The sequence below is a fragment of the Lepisma saccharinum genome, chromosome 6 (assembly GCF_977018435.1).
Source record: "Lepisma saccharinum chromosome 6, izLepSacc3.1, whole genome shotgun sequence".
Lineage (NCBI taxonomy): Eukaryota > Metazoa > Arthropoda > Insecta > Zygentoma > Lepismatidae > Lepisma > Lepisma saccharinum.
In genome coordinates this window covers 29,505,105-29,521,566 of record NC_139234.1, presented here as the reverse complement: position 1 = coordinate 29,521,566, position 16,462 = coordinate 29,505,105, and the positions used below count along the sequence as shown (strand labels likewise).

The 16,462-nt window shown below is 40.5% G+C and overlaps 1 protein-coding gene across 1 annotated transcript in view; it reads left to right on the top strand.

Moving 5' to 3' along the window:
* Btk (tyrosine-protein kinase Btk29A) overlaps positions 1–16,462 on the top strand; it is a 442,185-nt gene that overhangs the window by 200,149 nt on the left and 225,574 nt on the right. The window contains exon 3 of the mRNA XM_083123700.1: positions 4,431–4,638. Coding sequence (XP_082979826.1) covers positions 4,431–4,638 — 208 coding nt within the window. The remainder of the gene's footprint in view (positions 1–4,430; positions 4,639–16,462) is intronic.

Here is a 16,462-nt window from a genome sequence, read left to right as displayed (position 1 = left end):
GTGGCCGAGCATTTTGATAATGATCTCTACTGAAGTTTCCGCCTTCAAGTCACAGTATAGTAAAACATTAAAATGCTGACCAAGGCAACATTTATTGTAATAAAAATAATGACTAAAGACGTAACGTTTCCACCCTCTAACAGGGTCTTCTTCAAACGAAGATTCACAATAAAGAATTTTCATTACAATATATTTTGCCTTGGTCTACATTTTAATGTTTTATTAACATGGAAACAAGGCTCAACAGTGTTACCACAGTATAGGCATGAATGTTCATTTGTCACTGTTTCTTGGTCAACTTCATGTAATAATCATCCATCACCAGCGTCAGGATTATTCAAAAGAGGCTCAAAAGCGACGCAAAATTAGAAACTTGAAAAAATGCTGTCCTGTGTATGCAAACCGCGGATAAATGATATTGGGAGAATCTGTACAACAGTGTGTGAATTATGTGTTCAGTAAACATTTCGATGCCTTTTAAAGATAATTGAGGACTAAAGTGGTAAACGTTGCCAAAAGCGAAAGTGTTGGGAAATCGCATCGTTCAGCACATCAGCCCGTAAGAACGTTCAAACTAGTGACCTCTTTACACGCCCTTTGAACTACCAGCCACATTTCACGTTTAAAGCATGGCACAATTTACAGTTTAACGTGGAAAACGGTGTTTGAATTATTGTGGCACTTACAGCGTTTACCAATTTTAGTCTTCAATTCTCGTTCCACTCCTTTAAACCTTCCATGAGAAGAATGTTGCATCTCCTCTTTGCACTGACGTGACCCATGGTTGAAACGCTTCACTTGAGATTTGTGGTTTTCTTGCTGACTCAGACTTTTTTTTCCTTCCTGTGGAAGTCTCGAAGTTATTACCTAGATGCTTGTTTCCGTGCCTTAAGGGTAAGGGAGCCATGGAAAGAACGTCGAAATTTACACAACGCACTGCCCTGCGTGTATGTTTGCATCCCTCACCAAAGGATCGTGATGGCCATTTTTATAATATTTCTTTCCCATCTTGTAAACGAGCAAATAAAATGTCCTGAAACAAAATGGACATAAGAAAAATGAATGCATTTGGAGGAGGTAAAAAGGAGGTCTTTCAGTGGTAAGAGATAAAAAAGGAGGTCTTTCAGAGGTAAGGACCAATGGTCGTGTGTAGCGAATGGGCCTCTCTGACCATTGTGAAATCTTTCTTTGTGGCTCTATCACTCATGCTCTACAAAATCCAGACTCGGAACCAACGAGGAAAATAAAATTGAAAGTCAAGGGTCCATACGCTTTATTCTCTGGGTATGTTTTAAAGCGTGGTACGAGGATCGCTGATGGCACATCGGGATATACGATATGTGTGTGTGAGGGGGGGGGGGGTTGTGTCGACCATAAACGGGCTTTACTTATTATTAATGAATATAATTGTTTTTAGTTCTTGGCTGGGCATTTATTATATGTACTTTTTAAAACATTTGAAGAATTTGCTATATAGATTACCATATTTGACTTTATAATTCGACTCCTCACACAACGTCAATAGATGCCACACGGGTCTCCGTGGAAGAGTGGCTAGCGTAACGCACTAGGAAGCAAGGGGGCTTAAATTTAATTTTCGTTGGAGGCGAGGACGTTTTACGAGTACGTTTGTTCTACGATGTATTTAATGAATTCTTCCTTCATTCTAATTTTGGCGACTCTCATGGGATATATAAATTTAATAATTAATATACTATTTATAATAATTGGTATATACTGTGCCATTAATGTCACAGTCTGTTTAAGTGAAGACGTCTCTCCGTGACTACGTGAACAACGGCTTACCATGAAGATGCTTATGTGGAGATCATCAAGGATGTAGAAACACAGTCACCCGACTTAACCCTCTTTGGACTTCTTCGGATGGGGATCCATGAAATCCATGTTAACTAACGTAATACCAAAGACTTAATGGAGTTACGTAATCTTATCGGGGCAAGGCAACATCTGTGTGTTTCACGCTTCCACTGAACGGGGGAGTGTGTTTTGACATGGCTGGAGGTCATGCGGTGTCATGTGCAGATGTACTTGCATTCATACATGGACATACGAGCATGGATATATTTGTCGAATTATACAATAAATGGTTTTTACGAGGGTTGGGGAGTAAGTCATGGCAACCCAGTAATAATTCGACAATCGAAGGATGTATTAAACATTTGTTATATACAACTGAAAGAGTATCCATTATGGATATTTTGTTGGTAGGAATCATGAAAGAAAACCCAAGCAACCCTGTGACATACACATGTATTAATGTACAAGTTACAAAAACCTGTCTGACCCTGTGACATACACATGTGCACATGTTACAAAAACTTGTCTGATTATGACAAACCTTCCATAATGGATACTCTTTTAGTTGTATATAACAAATTTTTAATTCATCCTTCGATTGTCGAATTATTACTGGGTTGCCATGACTTACTCCCCAACCCTCGTATTTTACAATTACGGTTTTCTTTCATTAGGGACAACCTGTGTGTAGACAGAGACACTAGAAAGAAAAAAGTTAACGTTTTCGTTCTCACCAAGAGGTGCCGGGTTCCATTATCGGTGGAGGCACATTGCACAGTGGTTCGGGTCTAACTTTAAACTGTATATGCAGTCCCGATTAGCTCATCTGAGCATAAAGTGTACTTAAACTTTGAGAAAAGAAGCAAGAAAAACCAAGCCCAGGTACTCGAACGGTACATGTAAAATTGTATTTCGAATGTAATTCTGACCAACTTCTTTACTTCGAGCAGACTTTACCTGAACTTTTTTGCAATACAGGGTCGTAGGTATTTTAAAAGATAGAAGGGAATCCCCTGTGATGTCAGATGCGAAAGGTCTTTCGTGGTGAATAATGAAGTGGCAGCCCCTAATGGACTTTACATTCTCCCATTTGGAGACGAAGTGAAACGTTTTCCCTTAAGGGCTGCAGGTTGATGTCATCTTGTAAAATTGAGAAGCCTCAGCATCGCTGGCAACCCGGGGAAACGGGCTTCCGAGAAGAATTCGATTCCGGCAAATTCAAGTCTCAACTTCTTTCCTCGAGAAGGGGATAGCTTAAGATTCCATGCGAAATTTTAAACCCCTTTCGGAGGGTTTTTTGCTTCCTGTACGGAAAACCTCCCGTGTTGGAAGATAATATTGGATAATAAAATGTTATAGAATTTTTAAAATATAGTTAAAAAAGCAGACACGCATCTTAAGAGAGAACTGTTCGCAATGCATTATTTTCAAAGGCATGATTTTCCCTAGTTTTTAGAATTTGAGAATTTCGAAGGGAAAAGTCGGGTAAAAACTGGTAATTGTTGATAAAAATCATATAGAATGAACACTGCGCTAACATACTTGTTACAAGATGAATAGCAGGAGCGGAAAATGGTCAGGTCAGTGAATATCAGTTTTTTCATCTTAGTTGTAAATTTTCAGGTTTTGTTAAAAAAAAAAAAAAAAAAAAAAATAGTCCGTAATATCAGTATTTCTTTTGGTTGTGGTTACAATGTCTCATTTTTTTGTGGAGGATGCATGAAAACTTCCAAGTTGGATGGCAGATTTTTCCGGTAATGGAATCAATACTACCAGTTTTTGTCCCACTTTCCCGTGCTTCGCTTTCTTTCACTCAGACAATACGGAAACATGGCGTCACTTGACTCCAACGTAAGATAAAGATTGAGTCAAATGCCCCATTTAGTTTATTATTTTTTGCTGAGATTCTAACGCATGCATCAAATTAGATTTTTCAAGGAACCTAGCATCGAGCAGCAAAAGTAAGACTGAATAAGAAGAAATAAACCGACTAGGGCTTTTTCCTGATATTTTTGTGTTCAATTATAATTACAGTACTTCTAAAATATTCTACTCTGTCGCAGGAGTTTGTGGAGCAAGGGGACAAAATCTATTCCTCCGCGCAAGTACTGACTCGAGATGCTCGACCAATGAACGCGTGAGGGGAGTGGGGGCAACGCGACTGCAGCTGCCAGTCGTTTGTAGCAGCGCGCACTGCTTTGCTCGACCGACGGACTGTCTCCCCTTCTCTACCATTATGCTCGGCGTTGCTCCACAGATTACTGGAACGGAGTATATTTACTACACGAATGCGTAAAAAGCGGTTCTAAACTAAACTACAGAGTATAGCTGATGCATACTGCATTATAGTTTCTATTCCGCACATATTCTCCGAATATATTCTCATTCATATTTTCTTTCATAGATTTTCATTATTGGTAAGCTGGAGTGTGATGAAAGGCGAATGCAAAGAAACGTATGAACGAGAATTCATCTGGAAAACCAGAAATTATTCGATAATATTCTCTCAGTTTCTGTGGCCATCCTGAACGTAAAACAAATCTACCAAATGCAAATTCTTCTTTGTTCTTTACTCACAAGTTGAATAATCTCCCTCTCTTCTTTATTTGCAGAAAAAGAAAGAACGAGGTCGCATAGATCTGAGTTGCATTCAAATCATAGAAGAAGCTCTCCTGGGTGGAGACAATTCCACGGATTCGCCAATTGTGGTCGGGTTTCCTTTCCAATTGGGTTATATCGATGGTGGCCAGGAATACACTCTGTATGTGATAGCGTGTCAAGAACAGGACCGCAGTGATTGGTTGCAGGCCCTGAGATTACGTAAGTAACTTATTTCTATTTGTCATAGCTGTAGTGTATGATAAGGTACTTCTCTCGCTCAGCAAGAGTGAATGGTAAGTGGGTGAATGGCGAAGTTAATCTATTGCTGGTGTACTGATTAACTAATCCCTCAGTACAAAGGCTGTATATAAAGAGAATCCACAAGCATAATCTTCAATTTGTACCACGGTTTCTAAAATAAACTTCGTATAGTTTGTCAGAGGCTAATAGGTTAATCGGGACTGGACCTACAGTTGAAAGTGCGATCCGAACCACCGTGTGCCTCCATCAGGTATGAAACCCGGAATCCTTTGATTACAAAGCGTCTACACTACGCCATCGGGGAAGCCACTAGATATTCAAGAACCGATTCTGTATTTAACTTCCTTCTCGTCGTTAAAGATGTAATGTTTAATGTTGACATCTTGTTATTGAAGGATTCGGTGTTTGATTGACGACAATGAATATTTCAGAAGATTGGATCCCACTTTAAACTTGAAGTCCAGTCGCCAGTATCCTGTGTGAGCGTAAATTAAATCGAGACTTTGGCATTATTTGGCATTATGTGTAAAATCAGTAACGGCAACAGGCTAGCGATTTGAATCTCAGTGTGCTCGTCCCTGAACTTAAATTATTGTACAGCCAGAGCAAAATTGCGGCTGTTGTGGAACCATATATTTTATATTCCATTGTGGCAGATAATCGTAGAAATTAAAAGTAAATACAAAGTTTTTTTTTTTTTAGGATTGTAAGTTATCGGAATTTCAGCGTGTTTTTTTCAAATCCGTAATAGGAATTTTCTCCGCCCGTACAAATTCGAGAAACCGTTTTCTGTACTACATGCTTCTGGTTTTATAACACTTCTGGTGTGAACATAGTTTGGATCGTCACTTGTAATAACTATGCAATTTTTGGCATTGTTATTTTATAATATTTCTTAGATGCTTATCCGATACAATATGACCAGCAATTTGATGCCAGTTGTTGAATGAGGTTTTTTTTTTCATGTTTCTACGAGGGTTTGGGCAAAAGTCATTGGAACTATTTTTTTGTTGCAGATACACCAGCCCGGTTGGAAAATGCGACATATACAGATGAAAGGACGAGGGGGCAACTACATGTGGGGACAGTTAAAACACGCGAACATTGTGCCTCACGTATTTATTACGATAGTGTACAGGACAATACTGGTTTGATCGTGCAAAACAATTACATACCAGTTCTACAGTTGACAGAACAAAACTGGGGCTAAAGGCCCTCAAAGTAGTCACCTGCCATGTGCACCACACGCTGCCAACCATGTGGGAGACTCGGAATACCATCTGCGTCACCATTGGCCGCACCATGTGTGAATCGGGTCATCTGTTGTTGCACAGTATTGGCAATGTCCTCTCGTGTCGCAAACCGCCTTGGTTCCTTAACCTTGCGTATGGGATGAAAGTCACAGGGCGAAATGTCAAGAGAGTACGGCGGTGCGAGAGAATGTCACAGTGAATTGGTGGACACCGTTGGGAATAATGCCTTCCCATAGCGGACAGTAGCATGGTGGGTACGAAAGTTTCATTAAGGACATGTGTCAACCGGTGATCAGCAACGCTCGGGACGACCTGTCAGTGTGCGGACCGACGTGGCACGTGCTATCATCGAGCAGCTCCTGGAAGAAGACAGACGATGGACGCTACTGGAGTTAGAGAGGGTAAGTGGCTACGAGAAACGCACCATCCACAGGATATTGCGGACATAGCTGCAACTGCGCAAAATCGCATCGCGGTGGGTAGCACATGCACTGACGGAAATTCAACGGTGGATGCGATATGCAACATGCTCCGACCACCTAGCACGCTTGCAACAGGACGGCGACCACTTCCTGTCACGAATAAGAATAATCGCCATCGATGAATTTTGGGCCAGGGCATACGAACCGGAACTGAAACGTCACTCCGCGGAGTGGCGACATGCCGGATGACCAAGGCCGAAGAAGTTCCGTCAGAATCCTTCCCCCGTGAAATTGATGGTGATCCTCGCGTATGACGTCAGGGGTGTCATTGTGTGCCACTTCGTTCCACATGGCAGAACAGTGACAGCAGAGTACTACAGGAACTTCGTCGTCCGGACCTTTTGGACAGTGCAATCATCCTGCACGATAACGCTAGACCACATAAAGCAGTGTGTGTACGGCGGCAACTGCAACCCTGGGGATGGGAAGAATTGGAGCACCCGCCGTACTCTCCTGACATTTCGCCCTGTGACTTTCATCTCATACGCAAGGTTAAGGAACCACTACGTGGAAGGCGGTTTGCGACACGAGAGGACATTGCCATAGCTGTAGTGTATGATAAGGTGCTTCTCTCGCTCAGCAAGAGTGAATGTTAAGTGGGTGAACAACAGATGACCCGATTCACACATGGTGCGGCCAATGGTGACGAAGATGGTATTCCGAGTCTCCCACATGGTTGGCAGCGTGTGGTGCACATGGCAGGTAACTACTTTGAGGGCCTTTAGCCCCAGTTTTGTTCTGTCAACTGTAGAACTGGTATGTAATTGTTTTGCACGATCAAACCAGTATTGTCCTGTACACTATCGTAATAAATATGTGAGGCACAATGTTCGCGTGTTTTAACTGTCCCCACATGTAGTTCCCCCTCGTCCTTTCATCTGTATATGTCGCATTTTCCAACCGGGCTGGTATCTGCAAGAAAAAAAAAATAGTTCCAATGACTTTTGGCCCAACCCTCGTATTTTTTCATGTTTATATATTTTTTTTCCATGTTTCTATTAGACCGCCGCGATCTGTGTATGATTTTCGAAATATGCAATACTCATTGCGATCTGAAATTTACCATTCTCGTGTATCGTAATGAATTCACTTCTAGAATTGTCCACTTTATTGCTTGTATTTAAGATATAGTTGGCAATATCTGTACAACCGTTCGAATTGATTATTCTTATTACCCCCGCTGTTATCCCTGGTGGGCTATTCGTAATTTTTTACCGCAATATTGAATGTGAAACAAAGATGTATCGAAAATCAATAATCGGCGTTACAATATTGGAGATGTTCCGCTTTGTCCTTTCTTTTTTGTGAAAAGGAGAAAAACGTACCGTCTTGCAAGGCTCTATTTCGAAATAAATGTGGCATTTTATTAATCTGAGGCCATCTATTTATCTACAAAGTATAGCCTATATTTTCGTGTACAGCTAATGCCGAATGTGTGACATTGGATTTTCCGTGTTATTAAGCATGGCATTGAAATGATTTTATGAATTAATTGCCAGTGTTGTATACTCGCTTGTACGCGACGTATATAGTTGGTTCTATTGTGATAAGATTCCTGCTTGGAGAACTCATTGGTGATAGCTAATACGGTGCATAATATGCACATAACCATTGGGTTTTTTTCTGATTGAGTAAATTCATACTATATCATATAGTACCATCATTTGCATATAAATGTATTACAACTAATAAGTCATTCATTATTGTATTTCAAACACCTGATAACTCTGAATATCATATTACTTGTGTTACAACCAAGTTATCCATTTAAAATTTATTCTTCGAAAAAGAGTGAAAATAACGTATTGGCAAAATCGAGTGGTTCGAACGGTTCGAACCTACGACCTTTGGCTTGGTAGCGCATTATTACTCTGATCACTCCGCTACAGAGGCAAGCTTGAAGATTCAGGTTCGTATCACTATTATTGCTATTAATTATGTTGTTTTTTTTTTAAATTGCGGTGAAATGACAATATTCCTTTTTACACAATATAAATGTAAATAATGTATTGATAAACAGTACATTTCGAGTTACAAACATGCTATTTATGATATTAAATAGTGAATCAAATATTTTGCAACACGACGCGTATGACAGCATTTTGTGCGATATTTTTACTATTGTTGGAACCAAAAATATTCCCAAAAATTGAAGCGAACTTACATTTTTTTTTCCTTATTCCGAGATCAGATAATATAAAGTGTCTCGCAGAAGAGCTGTTGCAAGTCAGTTTGTTTTTCTGGGCCATTCTTGATCTTCCTTTTATGGAGGCAGTTAAAGTCGCTCTAAAAACTTGCTGTCAGAGCTCGTCTTGTGCACCATCTGTCCTTAGTGGCTTTTTAATGGTCCGGAGGGAGGAATTCATCCAATGGCCAGTGGCGTCCGCTGCATTACCCATATCCCCTGCCCCCCACAGTCCGTGGCTGTAAACACGTGCGACGTTACTGTGAGGTGTTCTTGCAAGCATGGCATTAGGAGTTTCCACTTAACGGACAAATTAGTCTTCCCTGGATTCTCATTCAAGAGATTTATTGCTGTAGTAGCATGGTTTTTTTTTTAAGTGTTCGTACCTTGAGCTGGGAAAATTAATTTCTTAACAATTTCTTACAGTTCTATATTATGGTCACACAATTCTTGGGTCACCTCACGTACAGTCGAATTGATTGATTCAATTTGTTTTTGTTTTTTTCGCTTTTCTGCCACTTCTTGCTAATCACATATGATAATGAGAGGTTAAAAGATGATATGGATGAAGAGACAATCACAAACATGTATAGACAACACAACACGAGCCCAAAAGAGGATTATACTGGTTGTGAGTCCAGACGGCAGGGCCTCGCTAGTCTGCAAAATGCAATCCAGGGTGTTCTGCGTGGAAGTGATGTTGACTTTGGGTGTCTTCGGAAAGGGTTGCCGCTTACATCCCACGTACAGTTCGAAGACCAAAAATCTCCATTAACAAAGAATGTCACTTCCAAATAAAATGTCACATAATGCGCTCAAACTGGCGGCCTTCGAGAGCCAGGTACACGTCAGTGTGTTCCCGCCATTCCCGACGCACAGGCAGCAAGCAATACGTCACAAGACTCGATGCGTGCCTGCACATGGCGTCTCATCTGTAGAGAAGGAACATTTATATGTATGGATCCTTTTGGGACATCCTGTAGATGATTTTCCATCGGGAACGGAACCCAGGTATGCTTGTAACAAGGGCGGGGAGTGCTAACTCGTCGACACAGGAATTACTAACTTCATTTTACTTGCAGAAACCACTTTAGTAGCTGACTGTACAGTGCAGTTTTAAGGATAGGTTGTTTGTTGTCGTTTTAACTGCAGTGTTGAGTTTCTGTTTTTCCTCTTTTCATCTGCATTTTCTCTATCCTGGCGCCTTTGAATCCATCCATTATTAATTATAAGTTTACAGCAGATTCTGTGCCAAAGATAGAGACAAAGTGTGAAGTGTGCGTTTTATTGGATTCCAAACACGCTCCCTTATTCCACGTATTTGCGCAAAGGGAGAAATAAATTGCAAACTCGTACACACTTAAGACGCACAGTTTGTCGTCTCGCGCTTAACTAATTCGTTCTTTAAAAAACAAAAGGAGGGAAATTAGTGAATGCAATGTCCTTTTTCTGCTAGTCACGTGTTTTGTTTGAACTTAAGAGGTAACGAGCCTAGAGAAAGAAGTGAATTTCACTGTTCCTTTTTGTAGCTCGTTGTTTGTAGCGGTTGGCGCATAATTCAAATAAGCAATGCGTGTGTGAAACATTCTAAAGACATGAACTTCTGTTTTACATCGTTTTTCTGTTGCCATTTTAGATGAATTGCAGAGGATGATTAGATGGAATTGATGAAAGGACCGTTGGAAATGAACACCAATTCCCAGCCAAGGATTCGAAGCTGGAACCTTCGGTTTTGGGATAGTTCTGCGCGAGAGTGTGAGTGCAGTAACAAATAAAATTTTATTAATGATTTATATCCACTGTTGGAAATCTGCAGCTACGGTACGGAATTTGAAGTTTTAACTCGATTTACGTACTGGATACAGCCTATGATCGGTTTATGTCTTCCTAAAATTTATTAAATGGCGTGGCCAAAGGCGAAACTTATTTCCTCACTTTTTGATATCATGTGAAGTTAATGCTTTTTGGCTTTATATAGTTGAAAAAAGGTCAATATATCGCCTGTTTCTCTCTCTTTTTTTAAATTTTATTATACAGGTATTATCAGGTAAAAACTAACTTAAAATTTTAAGAGATAAACTGAATATTCATAGTAATTCTGTTCAGCGATGTGAGAAGACTCGCTGTGTTCAAACTCATGAAAATTCATCCCAGCTTTTAGATTTGTGTACAAATAGCATGCAGCGGAATACTAATTGCATGGACAAAGCGCTGGAATTTTTAACATTAATAAAGTCACAAATTGAAGCGACTCCACTGCAATCAATATTTCAATGTCTTGAATTGTCTTCAATTTATTCGAAGTTAATTTTGATTGGCTGGCCCCGTCCATTTCTTTTCTTCCTCTCAACGGGAGCTCTAATATTGGCACGTTTCCTGAAGTTAGACTTTACCCATTTTCTGCTTAGCTGCTTCTGTTTTTTTTTCTCCAATTATCGGAAGTTCCCTTTCATTTTTTATAGCTTCTCTTCGTTTTCAATTTTCTTCCCAATCCTCAATCGAACTGACCTTCGGAGAAATATTGGCGCTGGATTTCAGGAGCTTTTGTCTCCTTGCGAAGTTGAGATAAGTAATCGTAAGGAGCAGATTCTTAAATCGCAGCGTCCGAAGCCCGAGTGTCCAAGGAAGACGGATTCCCTACGAAGCTGTCACGTGTTATTTATTCTCAGAAAGAGCCTCGTTCGATTGCTCCGCTCGTGAAAGAGAGTCTTCGTTTCTTTCCCTTCTCACATTACCGATGTCTGGTTTTTTAAACTCGTGTTCTCTTGCCATTGCCCCGTCTCGCAAAAGTGAAACTATGTAAAAAGTAATTTAATTTTACAGTGTACGACATAGAACCAACCTAGCCACTTACGGATGAGGGAAATTAAGACATTGAAAGCACCCTATTTATGATCAAGTTAACTATGAACTTAATACAAATCTAAAGGCAAATGTACGTAATAAAAATGGCGTCCTTGTGCATCTATGCACTATTGGCCCCTTTAATGACATCCAAAATGACGTTATGTATACGCTGGTGTCGACGTGCTTATGAATGTTTAGCTCCAGTTTGTGTCGCATCGAGCAGCATGCTTGGCAGCTGAATTAGCATGATAAATTTTCATGAAAAAAAAATACATTTTCGTTTAATTAAATACGAACTCTCTAATTGACATAATAAGGCATTACAGAAAGCAGTGATTGAAAATAAAACATTCCTTAACAAGAATCAACAAATAACTGCATAAACGTGACTGGTTTTCGAAGCTGACACCAGGCGGTGCATAATCGGAATTATCCATAGAGGGCGGAATATATCGTTGGAATGGTGACTGTTTTACGTGGGACACGACATAGCAAGTCTATATGTTAGTTGGGAATATACTCGAATATTGATGAAAGAAACTTAAACCTATCCTCAATCGAACTCCTCAAATGTACACAAAATTCCTATTCTATCACTGAAGACAAAGGTACACGGGTTCGAATCCCTGCCTGGGTGTTCTTTGCGAGTGTTCCTTCACCAATTTCATCATATGATCACACATTTTCATTGTCGCGATTAGCCATAAATGACAGAAAAGCGAGGACTAAATAACAAAAATCAAATCAAGACACAGGTACACCAAGTGGTTGTAAGCCCCTGACCACATCACCCCCACCTTCGACCGGGTCAAGAAAGTGTCGGGCGTTACCCCCAAACCCCCTATACGTGAGTGCATTGATGTTGGTGGCGTCATTTTTATTTCTGTTCATTTCTCAGTTATCGTTCAAAACGGGACCCATGTCCATATGAACTTTTTTGCTTAGAATCACCCATACTACCATTTCCCAAAGTATTGCCACTTCCTCCTCTCATCAGACCAGGTTACAATGTCAAGATTTTCTACACAAAATAAATGCTGTGTTGTCTTGCGTCAGTGCGCCAGGGACCAATATCCTTCGACTTAACTTTATCCGTCGTTGTGTGTAATTTCCTTCCTTCCTCTTGTCCCGAAATTCCCTTGCGAGGTCGCCCCTTCTTTCTCCCTTGATTTGCTGCAGTTCATATTGTTGTAATTGGATTGGCGGGAGGTAATCAGGTAAAATGATTTGTCAGGTTGAAAAGTTGTTTCCTCTAAACTTCGTTCCCCGGCGACCTCCTCGTCAGGGCAGCCAGTTAATATCCCTCCCCCGGAAACTGCTGCCTAACGAGACTTCTAACGAGCCGCCGCTGTTAAAGCACCCTTCCCGTGTTCTAGGGTGGTTCTGGGAAATAGTGCAGCTGAAGGAGGATGTGTTCTGCAATCCCCTACGCAACAAACGTACAGTTGGCTAACCATAACAGTAGCCCATTTCCCTTCAGTCGGAAGCAGAAAACGTGGGACCGCTAATTAGTTATTATTTTTTTTACAGGAATTTAACGCATTGTCTTTATTTTTTCTTTAAGAATTCTTACTGCATTTTGCTCCTTATTTGTCATTTCGTGTATTTTGTTAATCCATACCAGCTTTGGTTGCTTGACCATAAAAAAATAAATATGTTGTAACCCCTATGCAAGAGTAGTTGAAAACAGGCATTATTTAATTTTTTAAATTACTTCGTTTTAAAATGGCAGCCATTTTTGTTTCATGGCTTTCGGCACTTTTGGCCTTTGCAGACAGTTGCAATAAATTTGATAACTCAGCTAAGGAAAATGATATAAATCATTGTTTTCAGTACATTTCAAGCTACATTTTATGTCCTGTACGTTTTTTAACATCTCTAATGCAAATTGCTGGAATTTAGGACCAAAACTGTTATTCGATTTTAAACAAAAATCAAAGTTTAGGTTTAGGATTTTTTAGCAAAGAGGAACAAAATATAAGAGCTACATATATATATATTTTAGAAGGAAAACGTACATCCAGAGTTTAAGCAGAAAATATTTGAGCTCTATTATGTTTTTTCTCTTTAGTTGTAGCTCTTTGAAAATTCTCGTTTTTCTTTCTTTCGTTCAAAATTTGAGCCGCAACATATCTGGTGTGGGACCTAATATAAATTTGGTATTTACAGCATAAAGATTACTATGAAATGGGTACCTGTAAAGACAAAAAATTGATATTCTATGGATAACAAAGTTACAACAGGCGGAAGTTGGTCAACAACAGCCACTGGTTTGGCCTCCCCGATGGCGTAGTTGTAACGTTGCCGCCTTGTAATCAAGGAGTCCCGGGTTCGATACCTGGTGGAGGCACAAGTGGTTCGGATCCCACTTTAAACTGTAGGTCTTGCATAAAGTGGACTTAAAACCAAAACTCTAACTCAAACAGCCACTGGTTTGTTGCTTGATGTTTCTCCCCAAAGATAACTCATTCCGCCTATTGATGTCCCAAAGGCAAATATAGCAGAGAAACCGTCTTAGAGACCCATCAGGCATGCTATAGTTTTGCGGACATTCCTGCCATACTCATCATATTTCAAGACGTCTAGCAAACTCTTGATGCGGTTTTATCCTGTTTGAAGTGCACCGGGTGAGCTAGGGGAAGATGCAGTATCTGTACCCGTCATGGAGCAGCGAAGCTTTGAAGATGCTGTGTGGACCGTCAGTTAAGAGGCGCTACTCGCTCGTGCTACAGTCGTTTCCAAACAGGCTGATCGCACGGTCGCAGGAGCTGAGTCCGTCTTGCTTGGTGGGGAGAAAGAAAAAGGACAACTCTGTTTGGGATTTAAGTTCCTGTTTGAGCTACGTGAAAAGCTTAAATGTTTTCGAGAAAATGTTCTCCCGGAAACCATCAGCTCCAGGCAAGCTCATGCACCTGGCGACCCATTCTGTGAGAACGAGACAAGGAAAGTTTTCTCAAACCTTCCTGCTTCCTCAGTAAAATGGCGAATTGCTGTGATAGTGATCAAATGTTCGAACCAAGCACATGCTCGGTACTGGACTTACTGATTATATACCCATATTGCAGTGGCGTATACTGGGTTAAAAACCTGGGCTATCGTACGATATCATAGTGTTCGAATGGACAAAAATCTGCTGGTGGGGGTGTTTTTGTTTTCTAACTAATTTGGGGTGCCGGGTTGAAATGATGCGACTCTGATTAAAAATATATACCTCATAAATAAAACATGGAAATATACACTGTCAGTAAGGAAAGGATTTCAAGAATTTCATTCTTATTTGCATAAATAAGAGGTCCATATTGTGAAATATTATGTAGGCCTATATACGAGAATAAATATAAAATTTTAACGTACCTATTTTCACGATTTGAAGTTGGGGGTACTCCTTGTTGGCGCAGTGGTAACGTCGTTGTCTTGAAACCAAGGGGTCCCGGGTTCGATACAGGCTGGTTTAGATACCACTTTAACTGTAGGTCCGATTGCCATTAACTTATCTGTTCATAAAGTGGACATACAAGAAAAATCCACAACGATTTGGAGCTTATCTTTATTCGTAAGCCGAATAGACAGCTTGTTAATTATGTCCCTCATTTCAATTCACTACACAACACAGCACATATCAATCACAAAAATACAATCCACTCACTACTGCATTCACACGCTGCCCCTAAATGAATTCCAAGCACCAAGACCACTCGACGCGATCTAGACTAGAACTGGTGCTTGTCATTTCCGTAATTTTTAGATGCACTCATAAACCATTCCCGGTCAGCCAACAATTTTCTACTCCCCACTGTGTCTAGTTGTTTGAAGGTCAACGACCTTCTTATCAACTCCTCTGCAAGAGTTCAATGATGTTCTTGTCCCTGCTATATGCCACACTTTCCCCTTGCCTGCGATAATTTGGCGTCAAAATTCCCCGTTCCTGGGAAAATTACATGCTGGGAAAAATTGGTTTGCAACATTGACCCAGACTGTTGTGGAAGTTCAGAGGGGTTTTCCCCCGCCATATGCAACCCTGTTCCCACTCCTGTAACAGTTTGGTTCCACAATTCCCCGATCGTGGGGAAATTACATGCTGGGAAAAAATTGGTTTGCAACATTGATCGGGTGATCTTTGTGGTAGCCCTGTCACGCTTGCCCGTGGAGTTGGCCGCCGGCTCTGGGCCAGCCGCTTCGCGAATTCAAATAGAGCGGGCAATGTTTCCAACTCCTAAGAAATCAGGTTCATCTTCTTATTAAAATGAACAATTTTATGCACATTTTCTGATAGATATTTTTTGTGTATTTTGGTCACTGAGTCTGGGCTTTGCAAATAGCCTAGATAGCCCCGAATATACGCCTCTGCCATATTGGTTTCACTAGGGAGCGGATTTTCAGGTAAAAGCATATTTTATGTGTTACTTTGGAAGTCGACCATACTCGGTAGGATTGCCAACCATTTGGTTGCAATGTAATGTGCGAAGTCTTAAACGTGTATAATTTTACCATTAACATAAAACACATATTTATATAAGGGAAAAACATAAATTGTACATATTTTCAACATTAGACAAAATAATGTTGCCGAATTCTTATTCTATTTATATATATATTGGAGTTATAGCATAAAATACAGTAGATAGATGAAATGCACGGTAAAGTAGTAAATGACTTTCCTGTCCGGGACTGCACAACACACCGGTCACTATACCCTGCCCCACTATCTCTTGAGCAAGGTCGTGCATAGCGTCATAGAAGTTGGGGAAATAGAGTGGGCAGAAAGAAGCAGTACACGCTGATATAAACAGCTGGTAACTACAGTCTCCAAGCAGTACCGTACGTGTTCATTCGTGGAGCCGTCTCGCGTCACAACTTGCTCAGAGACTTGTTTTCGTTCACCTGCTCCACAGATAGGTGGGACATAGTGTACTGCTTCAGCACATATTGACCTACAGTTTTAAATGGGATCTGAACCACTATGTGCCTCCATCGGGTATCGATCCCCGGACCCCCCTAATTACAAGGCCCCGAAA